We start from the raw sequence: 25,598 nt of genomic DNA, 5'->3' as shown, positions 1-25,598 counted from the left end.
TGTTTTCTTACATTGTGCCCTCTGGAACATGGAAATTGGACTGCCTCTGTTTAATTGTGCTATTATGTGTGATTATCTACCTGGCACTTTTCCCCCTTCCTGAGCAAAATCAGAATTGAAACCCATTGTAATGTCTTTCTTGGGGAAAAGAAATTGTGCCCCCCCCCCAACCCTCATGGGGGGAGGCCGGCCTCACAGAAGACACAGTCTGAGTCCCACAGCACCCATGCTTCACTGGTCGCTTCCATGGCTACCCCCTGCGAGATGAGCCGCTGCCCGTGGCCCGGCCTCCACTCCTGCCGAGCATGCTGCCGCCCTGGGTGACTCACGCCCGCCTGGGTTCTCCGCCCGATCCCACCGCCCATGCTTCTCTGAAGTGCCCCTCGTGCTCCAGGCTGTGTTCTAACTGTCTTCTCTTTCTCCCCTCCTCATGCTGCCCATCAGGAGACGAACAGCTCCGAGGAGTCAGAGTGTGACGATCTTGACCCTAATACTAGCATGGAGGTAGAAGCAGCTCTCGTTGTCCTGTCCCCACCCTGACTGTCTTTGTGAATGTGCTCTGGGACGGTGGCCTTGCGGAATGGCCAGGCCGTGGAGGGGGACCGGGTCAGGGCTTCCTGGGCGTCCCTCCCAACTCAACCAGCAGACACAAACAGAGCAGCCCGATTTCGATAGAAAACTCTCCCCAGGTGTCTTCCTGAAACACACAAATGCTTGCTGGGTGTTTCCTCCTTTGGGGGGTTGGGTTTGTGTGGAAAAGACCCAGGTTCATTACTGGAAACTTAGCACAAGGTGTGTCTCACGGGAAACGGCGTCATGAAGAGGGGTCGGTTCCCAGCTAAAGGACAGGAACCCGTTCGTTTTCATTTTCCCCACTTTTGTTTCTCCCTCCTCCCTTTTTCCTCTTTCTCTCTCCCCTTTATCCTCTTTATGTGGTTCTTCCCATGGGACCCATTCCTCCCTCGAGACGCCCGCACAATCACTTCTAACTCTGGTTTTGTGGAGCCTGGCGCCGGGTCACGCGTGCGGCCTCCGCCCACCCCGGGCTTCGGGCGCCGGCTGTTCCACCACCAAGGATGGCAGCCCTGGGAAGGCCGCCCTCCTAGAGGCAGGGACACTGAAACACGGCCCTGGGGCCCACACCTCCACCCACAAGGACATGGAGTGGACTTCCAGCTCCTCCTAGGCTGGAGACTCACCGGGCTCCCCAGGGAAGGACAACTGTTGCAGATGTACAAACCCGAGAGAGTGCGGGCAGACTTGGGGTTGGCACCCCCTACCATTTTGTCTTTCTGAGTTCATTGACATGCTTTTCTCCACACCTATGCCTCCATCTCCAACCATGGATAAAAGTTGAGAGATTTCCTCTGAGGACAAAGTAGAGAATTTACAAACAAACAAACCTTTTCCTTTTTATAGCCCTAAGCTTTCCACTTAACTAGATGGATTTTTATCGTTTTCATTCTCATTTGACCTAACCCCAAAGAAATCCACCTCCGTATTATGACAGCCACCACAAAACCCAAGGAAGCCCACGCTGCCCAGATGCGGTGAGTCAGCTGTGGAAGAGGCCGGCTGAGTTGAACCGGGCCAGAGACCAGTGGTTGGGTGTAGGAGCTCTGCCAAGACCAACCCGTCCCCTGCGGATGTGGCTGTTGCGCGGAGCTCAAGCTGGCAGGTGTGGGTCCACGCGCTGCCTCTGGGGAAGAAGTGAGGACTGCATGGGAGCTAAATGCATCTTAGAGACAGGACGCTGGGCGCTTCCTGGCTCTGCTTTCCTTGCATTTCCTAGGACAGGCACCAGCTCCCGTGGAGCCCACCCCTGGCAGCTCGCAGATGCCTGGGGGCCCCTGGGTCTCCAGCCTGAGTGTTGCTGGCAGGTGTCGGCCATGTCGCCTGCAAGCAGAGGGCAGGGGAGAGCCAGGGATCTGTGTTCCAGAAGGCACTTTGGGACCTTTTTCAGCCCTGGGGGCTTGGGGAAGAGGAGTGCGTTCGCTACTCTGCTCTTTACAGAGAGAGGTGGGCAGGGGAACAGGGTACCAGGTGAGGAGTACACACTGAGGCTCCCTGATGGACTCGGACGCTCTCGTCTACCTTGGCTCAGCAAAAGCACACATCTCAGCCCACTGCGTGAACTGCACGCTGAGGCTGCTATTCATCCGACACTCGCAGCCTTTGCAGGGCCTGAGTGACGTGTGCCAGGGAGCTGCTGTGAGGCCCCTGAGCAAAGGCCTCGGGGTTCAGGGCTGAACAGAGGAAAGGCGAAAATGGCCTTGATGCATGTCCAAACGGTTTCCAAATTTCAGTTAACGAGCTCTCCGGGGGGTGTGGTCGGAAGCTGCGAATATTCTGGGGAGCCCAACATTTCCTGCAGTTGGCTTGCAGGCAGCCCTTGTGTGTGCCACACGATCCCGCTGAGCATCAGCGAGCGCTTCTGAGCTGTGGTGCCCTCTTGAAGCTGACTGAGCACACCGGCAGCGCTGAGCGGCACCGGCGTCTGGGCACTGCTGGCTTAGGGTTTTCAGACACAAGGAACAAATAAGGTCTAGAAAGCCAAGCTGTTCGACGTGAGCTGAGAGTGTTCTCAAGGGCCCGGCCCGGTCCCCAGCCTCGCTCTTGTCTTCAGAACCTGATTGTTGTCGTGGGAGTTGTCTCTGTGAGAACGTGCCCCTGTGCTCTACTGAGCTTTACTACGACTCCCGTGGCCTGTGCCGGGGGCCCGTGTCTGGAACCCTGTGCACCGCTCCGTGCTAGGTCACCGACTGCCAGGTCCCTCCCTGCTGACCGTCTGCCCTTGACTGGTGCTAGCGCGTGAGTTCCACTCCTAGCTGTGTATGGCTCCTCTCCGGCCTCCACCTGCTTACCGCTACCCAACATTCTTTACTTTCCCTCAGTTGGCGGGTCGAAGGGTTCCCATAGGAGCCGTTTCTGGGGTCCTTGTGTGCACACCAGCTGCTTGCCACCCTCAGAGCTGGCATATGTCCCACGTACTGTTTTGGGGAGATACAGAGATGCATCCTTGAAAGCTGAGAGGAAGATAAATCACCGTGAACCCTAGGAATCTGACTTACAAAGCTGTCCGAGAACACCGGTTATCTGCAGGAGGCAATGCTGCTCCAGTGTTACATCCTTCCCCCTGTAGACACGCTTGTGAATATTCTCAAGTGCAACCCCAGCCTCACCGCAGCACCACCAGCCGCTGCAAGATCGGCTCCAGGTCCACGTGACCCCCTCGTGGCCCGTCACCCCTCTCTCCTGCCGATCCGCGACAGCACCTCAGGGAGAGCTGTTCCGGAGATGACAAGGATCTGCCCCTGGTTCAGCTCACGTCCTTACCGTGCACTGGGTACACTTCAGGGTGAGAGTGGAGGGGATATGGTAGGTGAGAAATGTTTCTACATGAAAGACAAGTCAAATCAGGCTAGAAATCAAACACTAGGCTGTCTTGGGAATAAGTTAATATTCCCAGGACAGCTTAGACCACTGATTGCCTTTTACTGAAAAAGGAGCGTAGATGTGAGGTGCCCACCTGATAGTTTCTCGGTCCTGCCCCTGCCCTGTGTCCATACCGACGCCCAGGCTGGAGCCAGGCTCTGGGCTCGACGTTCGGCATCCGCTGTCGGAGCCAGCGCCGTCTCTGAGATGCCTGAGCTGTACTGATCTCCCTCAGGACCTGGCCAGGCAGCTCCCACACCCGTGCCACCCTGACTGGTTGTCTGAGGACTGTGTGGGGCTCACCCCTGCCCCCGCCCAGCACTGCACCTGCCTGCCTCGCACACTGGAGCAGGGAGCCCTGGGCCAGCCTCCAGCCTTTGTCTTCAGGCGCAAGGGCTCTTAGCCCAGCTTGTAGGTCAAGCCCAGTTCATCAACTGCATCGTAATTTGTTTTTTAATGTCAATACCACCTTTAGCGGAGAAGGCCAGTCCATCCGAGTAAGAGGTTGTCCGCGTTCCAGAAAGACGGCACCTCTGCCCCCACCCTTAACACGGGCACGTTTCCATGCGGACGTCACCCGTGGTCATGATGCGGCCTGGGAGCTTGCGGGAGAGGGTTCTGAGGGATGAGGGGGAGAAAACACTTAGAGAGGTGGAGCTGATTTGGGAGACATTTTCCAATTAGAGTAAGAATCAGACTTTCCGAGGCGACGAAAACGTGGAAACCTTTAGGTAGCCCTCGCCCCTCTGCTTTTAAACTGTGGTAAAATATACATAACGTGGAATTTGCCATCCTCACCATTTCTGAGTGGCACCAAACACCTTCCCACGCGGCATGACCGTCAACACCATTCACCTCCGGACTCCTCATCCTCCCAAACTGCAACTAGACCACTAGACCACAACTCCCCACCCCCTCCCTCCGGCCCTGGGAGGACTCCTAGAAGAGGAAACTGAGGCAGAGGAACTTGTAGCTTTCTGTCGGAAAACGAGAAGGTGCCCGAAGGCAGTGCCTGGCTGCCCCTGGTCGATGCCGCCCCCTCGCCACCTGCTCCTCTAAGGCACCCCTCTCCGGGTTGGTTTTCACCTAAAACACAGATCCTGGCGGCATCTAAGGCCAGTTTTTGCGTGAATTCGTTCTTCAGTGTCCCAGCTCAACCAAGAGGAACAGCCTTTCTGCCCATCCCAGCTTTTCAAGGCTGAAGGATGAGTCCAGTCAAGAGCACACAGCCGGTGTCACAGGGAAGGAGCTGGACTCCAGGCCGGGCACTGGCAGCTGTGGGGTTGCTCTGTGGGAGGTCGTACGGCTCCGAGGGTACAGGCGTTTTTGTTTTTGTAAGTGACGCGGAACCCTTCAAGCGCCATGCGTTCTGAGGTGTGCTGCCGGAGGGCTTTGAGACCCTTTGCTCTCCTGAACTTCTGATTCTGAAAACCATGAGACCCCAAAAGAAGAGAAAACAGAGGATTTGGTGCCTTGCTCCCAAAACTTGCTTTGCAGGGGCAATGGCAGGGATGGACTCCTGAGGCCTGACCGCATTGTCCACTCCCTGCTCTGGCAAGGGTTGGCATGGCCGGAGCAGGCCCTTCTCCCCTGCCCCAACCCCACACTCCCAGCTCCAGCGTCCACGTCTTCAAAGAGCTGAGCCTGTTGCTCCCACCTCGGCTGCTTTGGTCCCTGGCTCAGAGCTTCAAAATAACCTGGCCAGACCGATGGAAGGAAGCGTTTGCTCCCTGGTCAAGTGACTGACCCCCTGGCATCACCAGTGTGTTTCCACCCACTCCTGCTTCTGCATTTTATAAAAAGAATTTCTTGTGTGAAAAGAACTCTTTGGAGAAAAGAAAATGAAGCATCACATTCCTCTTGTTTTGTTTTTACAAAATATTTTCTTTGTAATCTATCTGATGGGTTTGGCCTGGAGACTCCCTCTTCTTGCCTGGCTTTGTCCTGACTCTGCACGCAGACGGGTTTATGTTCTGCCGCCGAGAAGGGCATTTGCTTGCGGGAGCCGGCATCTGTCCTGGAGGTCGTCCGCTGCGTGCTCACGTCTCTCACGCGCTCTGCTCCTTCCAACCAGCCAGTGAAGCAGATTTCTTACCCTCCAGAGAGGTCATGCTTATTCAGCCAATGAAGAGAGCAGCAGGTCTCGATCGCAGCGCGTCCGCACTTGGGCCAGACCTGGCGAGGGAGGTGGAGGTCTGTCCTGAGGCTCGGGTACTTTCTAAGGAGGGGCAGGTTCAGGCCCTCCCTAGTTGCACATCTGCTGGTTGGAGGAGTATTTCTTCCTCAACAACTTTTTAAATCTTTTGACAGTTGAGGTAATTACTTGTCTTCACCCACACCCTTTCCCAGTGACTCAGGAGTCCATTCATGGAACCCAAGAAAGGAAGTCCAAGTGCATGAGCTAGAAACATCAGAATTGGTTACTCAGGGAACGCAGTGCACCTCAGTCATGCGTGTCCCGTGGCACCCTCCCCCGAGAACAGAGGCCTAGCCCATTTCATGTATGTTGTGTGCTAATGAGATCATGAAGTGCCACGAACCCAGGAGAAGTTGCTCTCAGGACCGGCTGTTCGAGGAGTAAGGCCACCCTCTTCCTCCCCTGCCCCGCCCACCCCTGCAGGTCACTCAGTGGGACGTCCCGGTCAGGTCAGCACGGCAGGATTTTTTTTTTTTTTTATCCTCATTCGAGGACATTTTTCCATTTTTTGTACAGACAGAGTGGGAGAGAGAGAGAGAAAGAGAGAGAGAGGGAAACATCGATGTGAAAGGGACATATCGAGTGGCTGCCACCCACACGACCAACCAGGGCCGGGGACAAACTGCAACCGAGGTACATGCCCTTAGTGGGAACTGAACCCGGGTCTCTCCGGACCGCAGGCCGACGCTCTAACCGCTGAGCCAAACCGGCCAGGGCAGCACGGCAGGATTTGATAGCACAGAGCACGGCGGTATTGCAGTGAGTACTGTAAGGGCCAGGGAAGAGGTGTCAGGTTAGGGCATTCCTATTTGGGGACTGAGCCCCCAAGTCACCCTTGCATTTCCCAAAATCCTCAGAGCCAGTTTTTACCCGTTGTGGGTCTTGAGACCACGGGAGGTTGTTTCACTCCATAAAAAGTGTTGGGGATAGGGATGAGAACTCAAAACATTCGTCCACAAGGACTGTATCCAAAGTCAGCATCTTGGCCTCCAGACTGGCAGTGTGATTTATGAGGAGGAAGTTACAACACCACTGACTGTCCTCGCCCCGCCCAGCCCCTTCCCGACGGGCACCTAGTACCGAGCACCATGAGCTAAAGCACCTGCTTTCTTCCTGCCCCTCAACTATTCTGTGGGACAGGTTACAGACTTCTTTTCATTATTCTGCTAAAAGTCCTATTTTCGTCCTTTTAATTTTTGAGGACACACTCCAAGTTCTCTAACCAAAATATCAAGGAGGGGTGGGAGAGGAATTTGGAATAGGAATCCCCATAAAACAATGTGCTTGACCCAAGGCCATCCATGGAGACCTGTACCCAACAATCAATGCTTTATACACCTGCCTAAGAGCCCGTGGAACTTTTCACAAAAACTGACTTCGTAAAGCAAGTCTCATCAAACAATCATAGACCAACGACTCCGACCGTGATGCAATTAAGTTAGGAATCAGCAACGAAAAAAATAATTTTTAAAAATCTCCTATGCTTAGAAACTATAAAACATTTCTATTATAACTGGGTCAAAGAATTAAACCACTTAGCCCTGAGTGATGAATTAAAATACTTAGCCCTGAGTGATGATGGAAGTAGCTGGGAAGCAAGGGAGCAGCTCCTAGCTGGTTCGGTCGCCGTTTGGGATCGAGTTGCGTTTACATTTTCAGAGGCAGCTTTGTGCCCCTTTATGAGCAGAGGTAGAAAGATTTTCTAAAAATTTAGAAAAATCTTTTCTAAAAACTCAAAAAGTTGTGTCTGGTTTGGCCAGCTTGAAAACACACAGAGTTAAACCTCCAAACCAGAAACCATACCTAAATTTTTAGAAATTATTTTTCTTCTATCTGTTCATTGAATTGCCAGATCTCGTGACCTAAAATCCCTTTCCGCCCTCCTCCGAACACAGGTCCCAGGTACGAAGGGAATAGAAGGAGGAGGCGGAGAACAGGAACGTTGGTTCATTCGGGGCAGCTGAGTTCAGTGCAGGACATTTATTTGGGGTTTCTTTTGATCATCTTCATTCCTTTACCATTCTCGCTGTGTAGTTTTGAACTTGTTTTGTGACAGGTGAAGAGGGTTTTAGAACAATGGGGTGGGTATTTTTCCTCTGGAGACGGTTACCTGCCTTTCTAGTCAGATGAGGATTTTGTCCTCAGTGTCAGGATCTTGGACATTGGCAAGAAAAACAGACTCGCGATGTCTTCAGTGTCAGCGTGTTACTCAGGCTGGTTGATCCCACCGGTCACCCTCTCCTGCTGCCTCACTGCCCTCCCATGTGGAGGGTGCTCAAGGAGCTTTGGAATCCTCTCCAGCGGGAAGAACCAGGTTGTGGATGGACACCGTGTGGTGGATTTTCCCATCCGAGGAAGCGCTACCACCTGCCGCCCTCTGCTGTCCAGAGTCCTCAGCAGCTCTTCCCCACACAGTCCACACCAGCTGTGTCCTCTTGGCTTTGTCTCCCGGGGGAGAACGTGTGCCTTCCACGTAGAGCGTCAGCTTCCCTCCACTACCACGTCCATTCTGGGCTCAGTCTCTGCTCCTTCCTGTCTGCACTCTGCCCAGACTCCCAAACTGTTCCTGGGGAAGGGAAGCACGAGGTTCCAAGAAGTATGTGCAGCTTGTGATGAATCCTTCCGGCCCCGGCCTGATGCCTCAGGTCCCCTCACACATGCACAAGAGTCATTACACAAGGTGATCGGGAGATCAGCACCCGCATCTGCTCGTTGCGTGACCTCAGGGAATTTGGTTCAACAAATACTTGACCTCCTGCTAGGTGCAAAGGGCTGCGTTGGGCAGCATGCCAGACGGTTCACGAGGTGTGCACAAGGTGCCATCTTTTGAGGATCCACAGTCTGGTGGGGCGATGACGTGCGGGGAGATGTTAGAACGGTCCGCGCTTGGCCAGAGCCTGGGGAAAGTGTGGAGCGGGAGGCCACTGCTGACCGAGACTTGGCACAGGCTGACCGATGACGTTCCAGAGCCTGTCACTTTCCCGAGTGATGGAAATCGGAAAACATCCCACTTCATGGCAAGGCATTTTCTCAACTGTCCTCCCCTAAATCAGGATTATGTGCCAGGTACTGTGCCAGGTTCTGAGGCATCAACACTCAACAAAACATGGCCCTTCCCACGTGGGCCCTGCAGTCAGTCCATAGGAGCCCAGACAAACACATGGGGTATCACTCTGCCGTGGGAGAGGCCGATGACCCTCCTCCAGTCCACATTCTGATTTGCATCCAAGTGGAAAGAGGAAAAACAAGGGGGAAGTCTTCTATGGGCATAATCCAGAGTCACCGTTAGGAAAATCATTGTGTGGGTTTTGTCCAGGCCCTTGATCCTTGCAGGAGGCGTTTAAAGAGGGGACCTAGGTAGAGATGGGGTGGAGAGCAAGGTTGGAGAGCGAGGTCAGCAGGTAGCCTCTGATGTCAAGGAGGAAGTCTCACGACACTTTGCCCAGCCCCTGCCTTACCCTGGGTGTGGCGGTGGAAGGGGCTCTTAGGGCCAGTCCCCTCACCATCCGGGATCTCACGGACTTCCCCAGCTCGTCTGGGAATGGATGTGAACGACCCCTGGTCGGTGCTTCTGCCCAGGAGGTTTGAGTGGTTGATGCCCACTATGTAATATTACACAACCAGTGAGGTTGTCGCCGTGGTCAGCAGCACCTGGGCCAGCCTCTCCCGTGGCAGTGTAATACCCCACGTGGCCAGCCAAGCTGCAGCGCGGGAGACTGATGTCTCCCACGAGCCCTTCCAGACAGAGACCCTGCAATAAAGCCGTATTGGCAACCTTTCTCGCCAACTTCCCCACTAAAGTCTACACCCAAACTAGGAAGATTTGTGTTTAAGATTATACTTATTGCAAGTGGGGTTGTGATGAGAGAGAGAAATAAGGCAAGAAGTCCTCTGAACGTAGTTATGAAAGGACGGCGCGGTGCTGGTGTGTGAAACCCCACTTACGTTTCACAACGGGGAACTGCCCTTCAGCTCTTCCACTGGGCACTGCCTCCTCTCCTAGCCCCTGGCACGGACTCACTGTCTTGCTCCTTGTGGACTTTCATCGGGATGGGAAATACGGACCACGACACAAGGTTGGCCGAATTCCCACATATTCTTACCCGAGTCCTTCTCACTGAGTGGAGGTGGGACAGGATGAGGGCAGCGCCTCATGCTTATTGAAGGCTGTTTGTTAACGTCAGCCGGCCCCATCCTGGACCCTGTACAGATGTCATTTAATTCCATCGTCCCACTGGACTGTTGGCCCACAGGAGTTAGCGAGCGTGTTTGCCTTCCTCCCTGCCGGACACCACCGCCTAACCAAGGGTCAGCTGGAAAACTCCATCAGTTAGTGAGGCCTTGCCTCAAACTCCCTTCCAGGTGGGCATTATCGTCCCCAGTTTACAGATCAAAGTGAGGCATGAGTTGCTTTAAGAAGTTTCCAAGGCAAGAGAGCACGTCTGCCTCAGGGTCCGGATTCTTCATGCTCTGTCGGCTCACAGAGTTTGCATTCCCTCCTGCCCGACGTGCTGCTAAGAACCTCCTCTCTCAGAGGTGACGGGTTTTAGTCTTTTTAATCATTTCCCAAAAGTGTGCATTCCATCTGTGCTTGAAAACAGACTCTAGGCAAATAGTAATATACCCAGAAGTGATTATTTTATAGGTCTTTGTGGTTGTTGTTGTTAATCCTCACCTGAGGCTTTTTTTCCCATTGATTTTTAGATAGACTAGAAGGGAGGGAGGGGGAGAGAGAGAGACATTGATTGGTTGCCTCCCGTGTGACCCTGACCGGGGCAGGGATGGAACCTGCAACCCAGGTATGTGCCCTTGACCAGGAATCAAACCCACAACCCTTTGATCCTCAGGCCGAGCTCTAAACCCTCGAGCCAAACCGGCCAGGGCTATTTCATAGGTTTTTGGCCCTATGTCCAGGTTCTATTTGTGAACCAGTCCTCAGTTCCTAAGAGAACTAGGAATGAGAACAAAGAGCACATATTCATCCAACCAACATGTGTCAAACACCCGCTGTGCAGCAGGCCCCATGCTCGGGCCTGAGGCACAAAGACCAGTAACAAGTGGTTCCTGCCTTTGAAGGACCTGCAGCCTGATAGCTCTGACTGCACCTTTCCCCATAGATACATGTATCACAAAAGTGAAACATCCTGACTGCGGAAAGTCCAGGTAAGAAGAGAAAGAAAAGTATCCCCCAGAATCTACGAACATCTTATAAATCCTGGGGGCAGGGCCTGTGTCTTCGCATCTCTGTGTCCACGAGACCCTTACACCGGCCCGGAGGAGACGGCAGTGGACGGGGCCACCCTTTACCCCACCACCCCGAGATAACACAACCACTGTGGACTGGAGGCCACATTCTGAGTCTTTTTCTTTGACTGGGAAATGGCTGGTCCAGAGGTCATTCTCTCCGCCTCGACCTAAGCCAGGTGGGAAAATCTAAAGCCTACTTAGCACCCCAACAAGTGATGTATGCTGCCCACCAGGGTTAGGGCACTCCCCTACATGTCTCCTCACACAGAGGGGTCTCTCACGTGTGGGGAAGGCAGAAGCTTTTACCAAATGCCCCCACGCACCCCCCACCCTACCCCAGAAGAGCCTTGGAGGCAGGAATTTGCTATATCTGAGATCAGCCCCCTTGAATTGAGGGGCGCTTTCAGGAGCTCTCCTCAAACCAAGCTGCAAGTTGGTTCACCTGAGACAGCTTTCAACACTCCTGGTGCCCGGATCCCCTTTACATTAATTAAAACAGAACTTCTGGGCATGAGGCCCAGGCACTGGTCTCTCTGTGTTTTCAAAGCTGCCCAGGTCAAAGACTGAGACCCACCAATGAAAGGAAGGCCAGACAGGGTGGAGGGGCCTCTTGAGACCAGCAGAGGGCACTGCAGTAGTCAGTGTGGAGCAGCTCAGCCCCAGGACTGGCAGCAGGGGGGTGCTCTTCGCAGTCGCCTCGTGAGAAGCCTGGCAGCATCACGGGCAATCTGTCTGCAGAGAGGACCCCAACGGAGGACGTAGCATCTCTGTTCCAAAGGGCTCATACGGATGCCTGTGTAAGGGAAGAACACAGAAACCACATTCACGTATGATGTGAACACAGGGAGGTAGGCATGGATGCCCCAGTGTGATGTAAACACAGGGAGGTAGGCGTGGATGCCCCAGTGTGATGTAAACACAGGGAGGTAGGCGTGGATGCCCCAGTGTGATGTAAACACAGGGAGGTAGGCGTGGATGCCCCAGTGTGCTACTGGTGAGGCACATGAGCTTCCTGGCTTCATTATGAAGGAAAGAAGAATTCTGCAAGATAAATGATTAGCGATAAGCCGCTGTAACAACAGGCCGCGAGCAGAAGGGAGATGACCAGAGTTAGATAACCTTTCTTTATTTAAATAGCCATTGACTACTTGTTCTTGTGAAGCATCATGCTAAGCTCTTGACATACATGATTTCATTTAATCCTCGTGATAACACTGCACTAAGTATTATTTATTCCCATTTTATAGTAGAGGAAATTGATGCTAATAAATTTCAAGTAGTTAGCATGAAATCACATTAAATAAAAGAGGTGAGGCCCAGCTGGTGTGGCTCAGTGGTTGAGTGTCGACCGATGCACCAAGGGGTCGCCGGTTCGATTCCCAGTCAGGACACATGCCCAGGTTATGGGCCAAATCCCCAGTGGGGGGCATGCAGGTGGCAGCCAATCGATGTTCTTGCTCATCAATGTTTCTATCTCTCTCTCCCTCTCCCCTCCTCTCTCTCTAAAATCAATAAAGAAAAAAAAACTTTTTTTGAATAAAAGAGGTGAGCCCAGCCTCTCTGACTCCAAAGCCCCTGCTCTGCTCACCTTCCCAGGCTTTATGACTGAATGTGCATGATTAGAAGTAACGCACAGATGGGAGGAAAATCAAGGCTCCCTTCCCCTTGAGATGCAGTAACTTCCCAGCATGGCTAGTGGCTGGAGAGGTTTCCTTCTGTGAAGATCCCTGGTGTCACAAAGCAGGCTGCATGGCAGGCGCAAAGAGCTCCCTCGGGACCTCTGCCAACCAGCCGTGCGACCAGACAAGTCGCCTCGTCGGCCCACGTCTCAGTGTTCTCTCCTCTGCAGCCCAAGGGGCTAGAACCGTTCGGTCGCGGTTTCCGGGGTGCCCTGTGGGGGCCTAGGACACAGGAGGCCGTGCGGGGGCAGGATGGGGCATGACCTTTCTCTTTCCCCTTCAACCAGACAAGCTCTGCATGTAGCTGCTTGAAAAGAGGCTTCCCTGCTCGGTGGGGGTGTGTTCACGTCAATGACCCTTCCAGTTTGATAAATGTCGGGTTCTCTGCTTTGGAAAAGTCACGATGCTGGGAAGAATCAGGGCCGTCATAGCACGAGTGGGTGCTGAACGGGTGGGCAGGAGAATGGGCTTCTATGCCGGTGCCAGGAGGAAGAGCAGCTGAAGTAACAAGGTCAGAGAGGCCAGCTGTGGCCAGCAGAGCTCACACGATGGCCCACCTGCACCCGGACCACCCAGAGAATGGGACCCGCCAGAACAGGCAGGGAAGTAAACCAATGCCCTTTGCCGTGTCTGTGATGGTGACAGGTCACAAGCAACAGGGGCTGGGCTCTGGGCGTCTCCCCCTAATTTGTGCTTTTTACTCAATAGGGGAAATTCTCCTGTTCTCTTTTAGTAGTTTAGGATTTACGCAATTTTCTGTCTCTTTGTGTCTTTCAGATCTTAAATCCAAATTTCATCCAAGAAGGTGAGTTTAAAAGGTGGTAGAATTGAAAACATGGGGACTGGCTGCCGGCTGATGGCAAGCCCAGCGCTGAGACAGCCTTGAACGGGGGGAGGCAGCGCCGGGCTTGCAGACAGGGAACCGTGCCTGTGACCGACTGGCAGCTGGAAGACCCCGTGTGGTGACAGAAACCCTAAGAGGACGCGTACCAGAACGTCACAGTAGTTACCTCCGGATCGTGACATCGCGGAGCTTCTCCTTCACTTTGCTTCTCTGTATTTCCTAATATTTCTACAACAAACATTTATCACCTTTAAAACACTTTCTCTCGGGACACAGAGACTCACCAGTGTCACGCCCAAGGCTATTTGCTTTATTACACAACGTGGGTGGGAAATGAGAGTGATGTGTTGTCGAGTGGCTGTTTTATTCCAAGTTCTGAGTGCTGTGACTTTCTGTCAATTTGACCACAGTGGCCCCAGAATTCCTTGTGCCCTTGGTGGATGTGACCTGCCTGCTCGGGGACACCGTGACACTGCAGTGCAAAGTCTGTGGGCGGCCGAAGCCCACCATCACCTGGAAGGGGCCAGACCAGAACATCCTTGACAGTGACAATGGCTCAGCCACATACAGCGTCTCCTCCTGGTGAGCAGACCGCCCTCAGCACCCCCAGTGGGCTAGAGCAGCACCGGGTGCAGCTACTGTCCCAGTGATTTGGTGTCTCCCAGAGCCCAGCGGCCCTGGAGCCCGTTCTAGTGCAAATGCTTGGCCTTGACGAGGGGAGAGGCGGAGACAAGCACCCGGCTCCCCATCCCTGGGCTCCCCATCCCTGGGCTCCCCGCCCTGGGCTCCCCGCCCTGGGCTCCCCGCCCTGGGCTCCCCGCCCTGGGCTCAGTGCTGTGCTCACACTCCGAGGCCCTAAGCTCTGCGCACCTGGTCACAGCCGGCACTTATTCACCTGTCGCTCAGCAGTGTGTAGACATTCCTAGGAGCCAAAAGGACGGTTCAGAATGACTGCATTCTGGACCCACCCGAAACAAAGAAAGAAAAACATAAACCTTTCACCTCTCAGATCAAGGCTGAACCACTTACTTTTGAAGAGCGTGGACAGTCCTGATTTACATTCGCCTGGGTCATGGTTTCCCCGAAGTTCCCAGGAGAGTCTGTCAGGACAGGTGAGGGGGCTGCAGAGCTGCAGGAGGACTATGTCCTCACATCTAGACGCCCCGGCGATCTCTGCCCTCAGGATCCTGTGAAGCAGGGGTAGATTTCATTCTCCCGTTAACCCGAGAACAGTTCTCTTACCAAAGAAAAAATAAAAAGACTCACTCCAAAATGTGCAATAGAACAGGAAATCCAGCCACAGGACCGTGAAGACCACATTGTGCAGGGCCAGTGGGGACTGAGTGGGGTGACTGCGACTCCAGCACTTAACCCTTTCAGGGCAGTTTTTCCCGTGTGCTGACCTGGACCCCAGACTGGGACTACTGGGGCAGGTATCGTTCATTGGAGGAACTTGCCCTTTATTTAATTCACTGAGCTATTTTGAGGGTCCCACATGTAAGACTTGGAAATACTGGAACATCTTCATTCTTTAGTCTTCCCCTTTTTTGTACCACTCATTACTGATCAGCTGTTAGTCTTTGCCAAGAGCCGCCTGCGGCCTGCGCTCACCCCCTGCCCGAGCTTCCTCTGGCGGCTGCGCAGTGCACACTAAGCTGCTGGTGGCGGTGACACGAGCAATACTGTGGGCCAGAGCTTTCATCGGGCCTCATAGGTTCCAAACCATGTTCTAATTCCTACCGCCTTTTACTCTTTCTATCCCTGTCCCTCATATACAACAAACTGGGAGACGGGCATGGCAAGAACTTCTCCCCCATAAGGACATGAGTGGAGAGAGACAAGGTGATCACCCACAGTGTGTAACACAACCGAACTAGACCGTGGGCCTAGGGAGTCAGTTCAGCACAGCGGGTGCCTGCCCTTCACCAGTCAGTTGTCTCATTACTGGAGTCTGAAGGCGTCCTTTTGGTGTCCCTAGTGACTCGGGAGAAGTCACCCTGAAGATCTGCAACCTGATGCCCCAAGACAGCGGGATTTACACGTGCATAGCGACCAATGACCACGGGAGCGCTTCAACGTCTGCTACGGTTAAAGTGCAAGGTACAGACCCTTTTATAGTTAAACATTTTTCATGCTTTTAAAAAATATTTACTTTTATGGTCGTCAGACACCCGTAACATAAAACTTACTGTCTTAACCAATTGTAGGTGCACAGTTCAGTGGTGTGACATACATTCACACTGATGTGCAAACAGCCTCCAGAACTCACTTGATCTCATAACCGAATCTCTGTACCCCAGCCCTCCCTGCCCCAGCCCGTGGCAGCTACCACTCTACTTTCTGTCTCTATGAGTTTGTGTTAGTCATTTTCTGTGGGTGTTACCAGGGCTCACTGAGACCTGGGCGGTGGGGGGGGGGGGTTCCACTGTGAAAATCCCAAAGTAAAGTTCTAGCAAACGAGAAGAGAACGAATTTTCACTAAGCTGTCTGTGGCCTACGCTACACCTCCTGACCAGCTTTATCTGCCGTGGTCAGTACTTAGCCCAGTGAAGAATTTCTGACAGCAAGGTGTATCTCCCAAGTATGCCACTCGGTGGAAAAGATCATAGGAAGAATCTGAGATGCAGGTTAGGTAACGTTTCCCAGGTGATGTTCAACCTTGGTGTAAGATGCCGAGTTCTGCAGAAACGGCACTTGGCCCGCATCTCTGTCCTCACAGGTGTTCCAGCGGCCCCCAACCGCCCCATTGCCCAGGAGAGAAGCTGCACGTCGGTGATTCTCCGCTGGCTGCCCCCATCCAGCACGGGAAACTGCACCATCTCTGGTTACACCGTGGAGTACAGAGAGGAAGGTGGGCCATCTGTTCGTCTTCTCTTCCTGGTAAAGAAGGCTGTCAGAGCCATGAGGCTATTGGTCTCTGTGCCTTTGGTCAGCTGTTCCTCTTGTGTCCTCCCCTCAGCACAGAGGCCTCAGTGGGGACTGCAGTGCCTCTGGAATCTCCAACACCCAGTAGTGGTTTTCGACACAATGATGACTCATGGCAGGTGTTTCAAAGTGCACTTCCCTACTTAATAGGCCCAGTGACCCAGACGGAGATGGTCAGGCCCGTTCTACAGACCAGGAGGCTAAGGCCTAAAGAAAATTAAGAAGCCCCAGGCTGAAGTCAGAACCCAGGTCTCTAGTTTGTTAATTCATGATCCTTCTTCCAGAGTAACAAGTAGGGGAGCAGGAGCAGAGTCTTACCCCACCCCCACCCAGATAAAAGGTAGAGATCACTATGTATAGTAACTTTGTAACAAATTGTTCCATTTTTTTTTTTTTTTATCCTCACCCGAGGACATTTTTCCATTTTTTGTTCAGATAGAGTGGGAGGGAGGGAGAGGAAAGAGAGAGAGAGAGAGAAACATCGACGTGAAAGGGACACATTGAGTGGCTGCCACCCACACGACCCAACCAGGGCTGGGGACAAACTACAACTGAGGTATGCACCCTTAGCAGGAACTGAACCCGGGTCTCTCTGGACCGCAGGCCGACGCTCAAACCGCTGAACCAAACCGACCAGGGCAAATTGTTCCATTTTTTATTTGTTACATTTACATGCTAAAAGTGCATATATTTCTTCAGCAGTTGTAAACAACTGAGCTGACACCTGCTTATCAAGAAGAATTCGATAAAATAAGAAGCTGACAGGTAGCTGATTATTAATATCACATCTCTGAACCATACAGTGGAATTGAACCCAGAACCAAAATCATGCATTTTACCCTACCTCCCATCACTCTTCTTATGTTAACTCTTTTTACTCCTGCTGAACAGGCCCTGTGCAGTTCTAAAGCTGTTTCCGCGTCTTTCTTAGGCTGTTCACCCTTGTGTCTCCCAACTCAGCACCAAGGCGTTCGTGCTGAGCTGACAGGCACATTTCACACAGTGTATCAACCTCAGCATTATTCATCTGTCTTGAGAAAATCATCTGACCTCTCCAAGTCTCGTTTCTTCACCTGTAAAGTAGGTGAATGCTCCTGACCTTGTAGGATTTCTGTGATTTAGGTGAGAAAGTGAATGAGAGTTATGTGAGGAGGCCTTCTACAGTCTTCACACTATGTAGTGCTCAGTGCATCAGTTCTGCTCTATTTCCATTTCCAAAGGCAGCCCTGGCCAGTTTGGCTCAGCGGTTGGAGCGTCGGCCTGCGGACCAGAGAGTCTCGGGTTCGGTTCCCGCTAGGGGCACGTCCAAAAAAAAAAAAAAAAGCCATTTCCAAAGGCATATCGTCTCGTTGTTGTTACTTTGTTTTCTGGCCTCATTGAGAATTTGCCCATGGTCCTCTGTAACTTCTGTATGATCTATGTGTTTTCTCACTCACATGTGCACATTTGAAATGAACAGAATCGACAGGCCAACACTTCCATACCCCTTGTGATATATTCAGTCACTTAGGAAATTGAACCCAGATCTGCCACAGTGGGCCTGGAGGCTTGCAGAGCCTGACACAGTGACCACAACTGTCCTTTGAATGGAATGTGTCAATTTCCCTTTCTTTGTTTGCTGAAGGTCTTTGAAACAATGTCCCTCTGGCTTTTTCTCTTCTCTCTCCTCGGAAATCGTGTGCTAGGTTCCCAGGCCTGGCAGCAGTCTGTAGCTTCGACCTTGGACACTTACCTTGTCATTGAAGACCTCAGTCCCGGGAGCCCTTATCAGTTCAGAGTCAGTGCCAGTAACCCCTGGGGGATCAGCCTTCCCAGCGAGCCCTCGGAGTTCGTCCGACTTCCAGAATACGGTGAGTCCCAGCCACGCCCGGGACCCCAGTCAGTACAGGCCAGGAGCCCAGCCAGCTGTCACACACCTACTGGCACTGTCTGTCGACTGGCCTGGCAGCCACCATGCAGCAGGTGGCCTGGATTTGCTCAGTGGTTTCAGTCAAGTAACAGTTCAGAGGCCTAGTCAAGGGTGTTTCCATCAAGTGGATTTCAGGGTCTGGGAGCACCCATGTTTACCCTGGGCCGCCAGGCTCCCTGGGCACCGTGAGTCTCCAGGAACAGAGGGGCAGGCAGACGTCGTGGGTCACATGGATGCTACCTGCCCCTCTTCTAAGACAGGCACACCAAATCCTCCTCTCCTCTGGGAACCCCTGCCAGGCACAAGCGTACCTCACTTCCCCACTCACCAGTATAAAATGGGGAGAGAAGCACCTGGCTGAAGGATTAGATCATTTCCCCACCCCCCACCCTCCCAGAACATCTTTTCTCAATGTGGATACATTTGTGGGTGGATGTGCTGAATAATTAGCTAATTTACGCATATAACTAGCTACACATGAGTATTTTACAAACGAGGCTCTCACTTTGCCCACCTGGTCACTATCTCACCAAGCCACCTTGGTCCCAAGGACATTTTGAAAGAGGAGAAACTTGTTAGCCTAAAGAAATCTTCGAGAGTGGGGTTTGGGGCAGTGCCGGGGAGTGGACTGTGCGTGTTGGGGTGGAGAGAGGAGGTCATTATACTGAAAAGGCAGTGAATCTGTGTCTCTTTGGGTTAAGGGAATCCCAGAGTCTAAACAGGAAACCTACTGGGGTCTCAGACTACAGCTCCACCCCCAGCTGAAGCCGAAACTGCTCCCCAGCCCCTTCGTGGGTCATTGCCCACCCCACTCCCACTGCTCAGTTCCCTCCCAAAGGCTGTTGTTCCGTGGGCCTGGGACTCACTGGGAAACCTTGCTCTTTGCTCCTCGCGGGCCCTGGTCCCCAGAGACAACACAAACACCTCTTAGCGTGCATGCTCACACGTGTGTAAACCATTGCCGGGGAACTAACACATCATACAAGGAAATGCTGCAAAGATTCTACTCAGGCGTGCATTTTGGGTTCAGCTAAATCATTCAATATAGGGGATGAGCTCATTAATGCCTGAGAACAGCGGGGTGAGAAAGAGCAGCTTTTAGGGTGTATTGAGCACACTCCTTCTGTTTGTCCTTTCCTGACCTCGTACTCATCCCCGACCCTCTGTGCTGTGTCCTCCCCACAGCCCTGGTCCTCACGACTTTGCTAGGCCTTCAGCATGGTGTCCGCTCGCCCTTTTCATCTTTTCTACCAAATATTGATTTGTAAAATATCTGCAAGTCCCATTCCCGACTGCCCCTGGGTGTCCCTGTGTCGATGTGGATGGCACAGGGAGGGGGTCCGCATGGCATGTCAGTTTCCTCTTGGAAGATACTTTTTAAAAGAACGTGTCAGAGGATTGTGGCATTTTCCCACCGAGTTAGACTCTGTATTTGGTCCTGAGAGTTGCTTTGAGGTGAGGCCGGAGCTTTCTGTTAACCTTTTCGTTCTTCCACGACTTTCTCAATCTCCTAAACGGATTCTCTCTCTTCCTAAGATGCTGCTGCTGATGGTGCCACCATTTCTTGGAAGGAAAATTTCGATTCAGCTTATACTGAGCTGAATGAAATTGGAAGGTAATGGCCCCATTTTCTGTTCCCCAGCAAAGTAATGACTCGCTTTTTTGTTGTTTGTTTCTCTTACTAAGTGCGTTCTCTCTAAAGAAAAAATTAGAACACATATGTGCATTTTCTATTGTTCTCTGCCTGACTTAAGTTGGAGGCGTCACTCATCGGCTCTCAGGCTTTCTTCTTTGCTAATATAAGAATTTAAGGCTCAATCTTTTCTTTAAAGTACAATTTTAGGTACATCTCCTCAGGTGATATATAGCATTTTTTTTTATCATCATTCAGTTCTGAGTATTTTTCCTGCACCTATGATTTTTTTCCTTTGATCCAATGGTAATAGAAATGATTTTAAATTTCTAAATGTATGAAATTTTTTAAAATTATCTTTTTGTTACTGATTCATTGTGGTTGAAGAATTAGGTCTATATGATACTGATTCTTTGATTTTTTTTTTTTTATCCTCACCCGAGGACATTTTTCCATTTTTTGTTCAGAGAGAGTGGGAGGGAGAGAGAGGAAGAGAGAGAGAAACATCGACATGCAAGGAACACATTGAGTGGCTCACCCACACGACCAACCAGGGCCTGGGACAAACTGCAACCGAGGTACATGCCCTTAGAGGGAACTGAACCCGGGTCTCTCTGGACCGCAGGCTGATGCTCTAACCACTTAGCAACCTGACCAGGGCTCATTCTTTGATTTTTGTTGGGACGTCTTTATGAGTAGTATGTGGTCAGTTTTTGTTAAACATTCCATGTGTTCCTGAGAAGAGTGTATAATCACTAACTGTTTGCTACAGGTCTCTTTGGATGGTCATGTGTCAAACCCATTGTTTTGTGGACAGTCCAGTCCCCCTACACACACACACACACACACACACACACACACACTTTCTCCCTCTCTTTCTCGCTGTAGTTTGGTTAGAAAAGTGTGTCCTCAAAAAAAAAAGGATAAAAATATGACTTTTAACAGAATAATGAAAAAAATGTATCACCTGTCCCACAAAATAGTTAAAATAGTTGATGGAAAAGAACAAAAAGAGGGTTTGTCCCTGTGTGTGCATTAGCCTCCAGGTGGTCTAAGCGAAAATGTGGGTAGTGGATCTTAGAGGTCACCCACCCACCCTGGAGCACCCACTAACAATGAGCCATTAGCATCATCTCCATCTCTGACCGATGCCTTTCAATGAAGCATACAATGTCCTAAGTGGGGTGACTGTGACAGGTTGTAGGGAGAGCCAGAATGCTTGTCATTCCCATCTATAGGCAGCAGTCACAGTGTCAACCACTGCCTTGCACTACAGCACCGGTCGCCAAAACACAACTTCAGCTCTACCTTCCTGTCTCTCTGTGCAGACAAGAGGCCGATGGGAATTTGTGATGTTGATGACGATGACGATGCTTATTGAGTATCTGCAGTGTTCCAGATACTGTGCAGATATTATACACAAGTTACGTAGTCTAATCCTTCCAACACTGTGACAGTGTTTGAGTAGACTTCCAGTAAGTGGAAACTCAGTCTCAGGGGACTAAGTCACTTCCTGGAGGTCCCACAGCTGGTCACCTGGAGCCAGGATGCCAGCCCCGGCGGCCGCCTCAGAACCTGAGTCTGATCACTAGTACATGTTGTTCTGCATCACAGTGATTTTTGTCAGAAATAAACTGTAGAGGCTGAGATCTAGTTTGCTCCGTAATACTGACATTTGTGAAGCTAGATGTGACCCTAATCATGAGCAGGTCAAACTGGTCCCGTCACCTGGTTGCCCTGTTAATTCCTCCCAAGATATAAATTTCCTGCTTATCAGCTGAGGCATGTTTTAACTAGAAGAGATGGATGTTTTGATATTTCCCAAAGGGGAGATCAATTTTCTGATCTGTTCAAAGCAATCGGTGGTTTTTCAAAAATCACATCTCCGACAACCTAAAACTTTTCCTCTATCCCTAACATACTCCTCATGTTTTCAGAAGATCCTCTAAGCATGCTGTATGTTAATAGAATGGAAATCAACATTAGGTACTTACATGAATCACATGAAAGATATCTGTGCCAGGGCCATAGATGTGAGCCAACTTCTCCATCACACCTAAACCTGGAATTCTAAACGTACATGACTAGCTTGTTAAAAATACCTTTCTGAAATTGAACTTCCATTTGACCCAGTGATCCCACTTCTAGGAATATACCCTAAGAACCCTGAAACACCAATCAGAAAGAACATATGTACCCCCATGTTTGTAGCAGCACTATTTACAATAGTTAAGATCTGGAAACAGCCCAAGTGTCCATCAGTAGACGAATGGATAAACAAGCTGTGGTACATATACACAATGGAGTACTACGCAGCTGTAAGAAAGAAAGATCTCTTATCTTTTGAGACTACATGGAGGGAGCTGGAAAGTATCATCCTAAGTGAAACAAGCCAAACAGAGAAAGACAAGTATCATATGATCTCACTTATTTGTGGAATATAATGAACATAACAGTCTGAGGAATGGGGTAGTCCCAGAGACGTGGAAGTGGGGTACAGACTGACAATCCCCCGAAGAGAGGGTGGTGGGGGAGAGATAAACCACAGAACTTATATGCATGTATGCATGAACAGTGGACATGGACAACAAACTGGGGACAGGACAGGGAGGGAGGGGGAGGGGGGAATCAGTGGGGGGGGAAGGAGAAACATCTGTAACAAAAATTAATTAACAAAAAAAAAAGAAACAAAAAGTAAATAAAAATACCTTTCTGGGCCCCGGCTGGTTCGACTCAGTGGTTAGAACATCGGCCCATGGACCAATGAGTCATGGGTTCGATTCTGGTCAAGGGCACGTACCTCAGTTGCAGTTCTTCCCCAGCCCTGGTTGGGGTCGTGTGGGAGGCAACCAGTCAATGTCTCTCTCTTTCTCTCCCTCTCTCTCCCTCCCTCCTACTCTATCTGAAGATAAATAGAAAAATATCCTTGGGTGAGGATTTAAAAAAATAGCTTTCTGGTAACTGAATATTATAAAAATTGTGGTACAAAGAGAAGTATCTTCACTCCTCTAGCCCATCTATAGAAGCAAAGAGCCCCTGAGCATGGCATATTAACCAGAAACAAACAAGCACCAGTGCAGTTTAAGAGCCAGACAGTTGCCCAGGGACTGCTGACTGGGGCCTGTACGGGATCCGAAGGGTAGCAGTGCCAAGCTCCAGGTAGGGATGGCACCTACTTTCACTCCCTCCTGACACTTCACCAAAAAGACATTTTAAAGCAGGCACATAGGGACGAGCACTTTAGGAGAAGAGACAACAACGATGAACTATTAGAAGCAGAAAAAGAGATTGAAAGGGTGGCAAATGACCTGGGAAACCTGAGAGAAGTCAGCCGTGGGGTCAAGTGGGAACCATTAAACTTAAGCGGAATTCCCTAAAGGCCCAGGCTCCCCGCACCCAGAGCCTCTGGAGGTCGGTACAAAGGATGCTGACGTGGGAAGGGCTGGCTGAACTCTGCGGGAGGAAGTCGCGGCTGGGATCGGCATCGGCAGCTGTGTGGTTGTCCTCCATCCAGGAGAGGTTAGCCATGTGCTCTCTGGAAAGAGCACAGCAGGTGCCTCTGTTCCCAGGGACCCCAGCACAGCTGAGAGCCGCAGAACCGGCCTCCACCAGGGCGATTATGAGGCCATGCGCACGCTGGGCGCTGAGGGCCGCAGCTCTTATCCACACTCAGAGCTTTCCAATAGCTCCTTAGTCCCCAATTCTTAAAATGAGCCCACTTCCGATACTAAGATGGAATAAGCCCATTGCAGTCTTTCTCTCCCACTGATTACAACCAGATACCAGGAAAAAATGCAAAAAGCAACCACTTGAGAATTCTGGGAGAAAAACAGGGAGATTGGGGAAAGAAGTCAAAACTTGACAAAAGACAAATACAGTGGCTGTGAGTTTTCGGTTTGTTCTTTTCTCCTTTGCCCTAAGGGTGGGCAAATCAGGACACTGGTTGGCATGCACAGAGAGGAAATACTCCAAGAGAAACCCATCCTTCAGGCCAAAAGGCAGGGAAAAGGGTTCCTCTGAACTGAAGAGAGGAGGGAAATTCCCTTGTGCGCCTCTTTCTCTGGCTGGTTTACCCCAGGGGCATCCGTGAGAACTGTCTGGTGATGCAGGAAGCTGAAGCTTTGAGGGGATCCCGTCTTTCTGGCCAGAAGTATTTCAAAAAGGGGCCCACAGGAGCCAAAGAATGTGGGGAGATCTCAGTGAGGAGAGCGCTAAGGGTTCCTATAGGGGACACACACAAAAGATTAGGAAGGATAATGCTCCGGACATGGACAGTTAACGTCATCATTACACTAGAAGTTAGACAGCAAGAGACTAATTCCTTCAAAACTGTAAATACATTGTTTCCACCTAGAATTATACTCAGCTAAACCAGCAACCAAGTGTATATGGAGGATAAGCACCTTTGAGATATGACGTCTCAGACAACGTACCTCCCTGCACACTTTGTCAGAAATGAATGAAGAATGCGTTCTACCGCAAAAAGGAAAGATATTCCCATGTACCAGAGGGTCAGTTGTGAATAGCACTGACGTAGTTCCAAGAATGTGAATACTAATCATTGACTGCAGTATAATTCTGTTGGAGAGGGGATGGGAAAAGTGGCTATGTGTTGCCCTGGCCAGTCTTGCTCAGTGGTTAGAGCGTTGGCCCATAGACCAAAGGGTCACGGGTTCAATTCCAGGCAAGGGCACATACCTTGGTTGTGGTTTGATCCCTGGCCCTGGTCAGGGTCATGCAGGAAGCAACCAACCGATGTGTCTCTCTCAGCAAGAGACTAATTCTCTCCATGTTTCTCTCTCTCTCTCCCTCCCTTCCTCCCCCTAATTTTATCTGAAGATAAATGGAAAAATATCCTTGGGTCAGGATTAAAAAAAGAAAAAAGTGGCTATGTGGTAGAGATAGAAGGAGGAAAGAGACTGAACTCTCATCTTTCATAGTGGGATGTCAACAGATAACTAAAACTGAAAAAAGTCAAGTAGTCACACAAAACTTAATATATTTGGAAGTAAATACCTAAACAATCAGCTAAAACTATTACACAACTGCCTCTAGGGGAGGACAAATGGGGATGGGTGGGATGATGGATACTATTATTTTTAATAACAAATCTTGTAAAGCTAAATGACTTTAAACCATGGGGATGCATAACTTGACAAATACACATAAAAATTAAGGTGGCAGGTCGGTTTGCTCAGTGGTTAGGGCATTGGCCCGTGGACCGATGAGTCTCAGGTTTGATTCTGGTCAAGGGCACGTGCCTTGGTTGTAGTTCGTCTCCGGCCCCGGTGGGGTCATGCGGGAGGCAACCAGTTGATGTGGCTCTATCACATCAATATTTCTCTCTGTCTCTCTCGCCTTAATAAATTATCTATCTGATAATAAATTTAAAAAATATCCTCAGGTGAGGAATAAAAATTTTTTTTAAAAAATTAAGGTGGCAGTACTTTGACATGGCCACGGAGTTCAGATCTATCCTCGGCATTGAAAAGTCCTCTGGAAGGACTGATTTCTAATAATCAAACTCACAAGAAAGTGCTGTTAAAAACCAGAATGACAGTGTATTGATTTATGATGTTCACTATGCCAAGAAGGATGTCTGGTATATCATAGGCACTCAATTAATATTTGATACTTGTTTTACTGATTAGCACAGTCTCTTTCTGGGGGAAATCTATAACAAAAAACACTTATCCGAAGTTGCTTGGTGAGCACAGAGCCAGGGCAAG

General features: G+C 50.8%; 1 protein-coding gene across 1 annotated transcript in view; it reads left to right on the top strand.

Moving 5' to 3' along the window:
* KALRN (kalirin RhoGEF kinase) overlaps positions 1–25,598 on the top strand; it is a 593,373-nt gene that overhangs the window by 557,814 nt on the left and 9,961 nt on the right. The window contains exons 18-24 of the mRNA XM_036242844.1: positions 445–504; positions 13,336–13,363; positions 13,813–13,984; positions 15,381–15,502; positions 16,122–16,253; positions 18,013–18,177; positions 19,773–19,851. Coding sequence (XP_036098737.1) covers positions 445–504; positions 13,336–13,363; positions 13,813–13,984; positions 15,381–15,502; positions 16,122–16,253; positions 18,013–18,177; positions 19,773–19,851 — 758 coding nt within the window. The remainder of the gene's footprint in view (positions 1–444; positions 505–13,335; positions 13,364–13,812; positions 13,985–15,380; positions 15,503–16,121; positions 16,254–18,012; positions 18,178–19,772; positions 19,852–25,598) is intronic.

The sequence above is a fragment of the Molossus molossus genome, unplaced genomic scaffold, assembly GCF_014108415.1.
Source record: "Molossus molossus isolate mMolMol1 unplaced genomic scaffold, mMolMol1.p scaffold_m16_p_5, whole genome shotgun sequence".
NCBI lineage: Eukaryota > Metazoa > Chordata > Mammalia > Chiroptera > Molossidae > Molossus > Molossus molossus.
The sequence above is the reverse complement of the archived record's forward strand: the minus strand, read 5'-3'. Positions and strand labels throughout refer to the sequence as shown.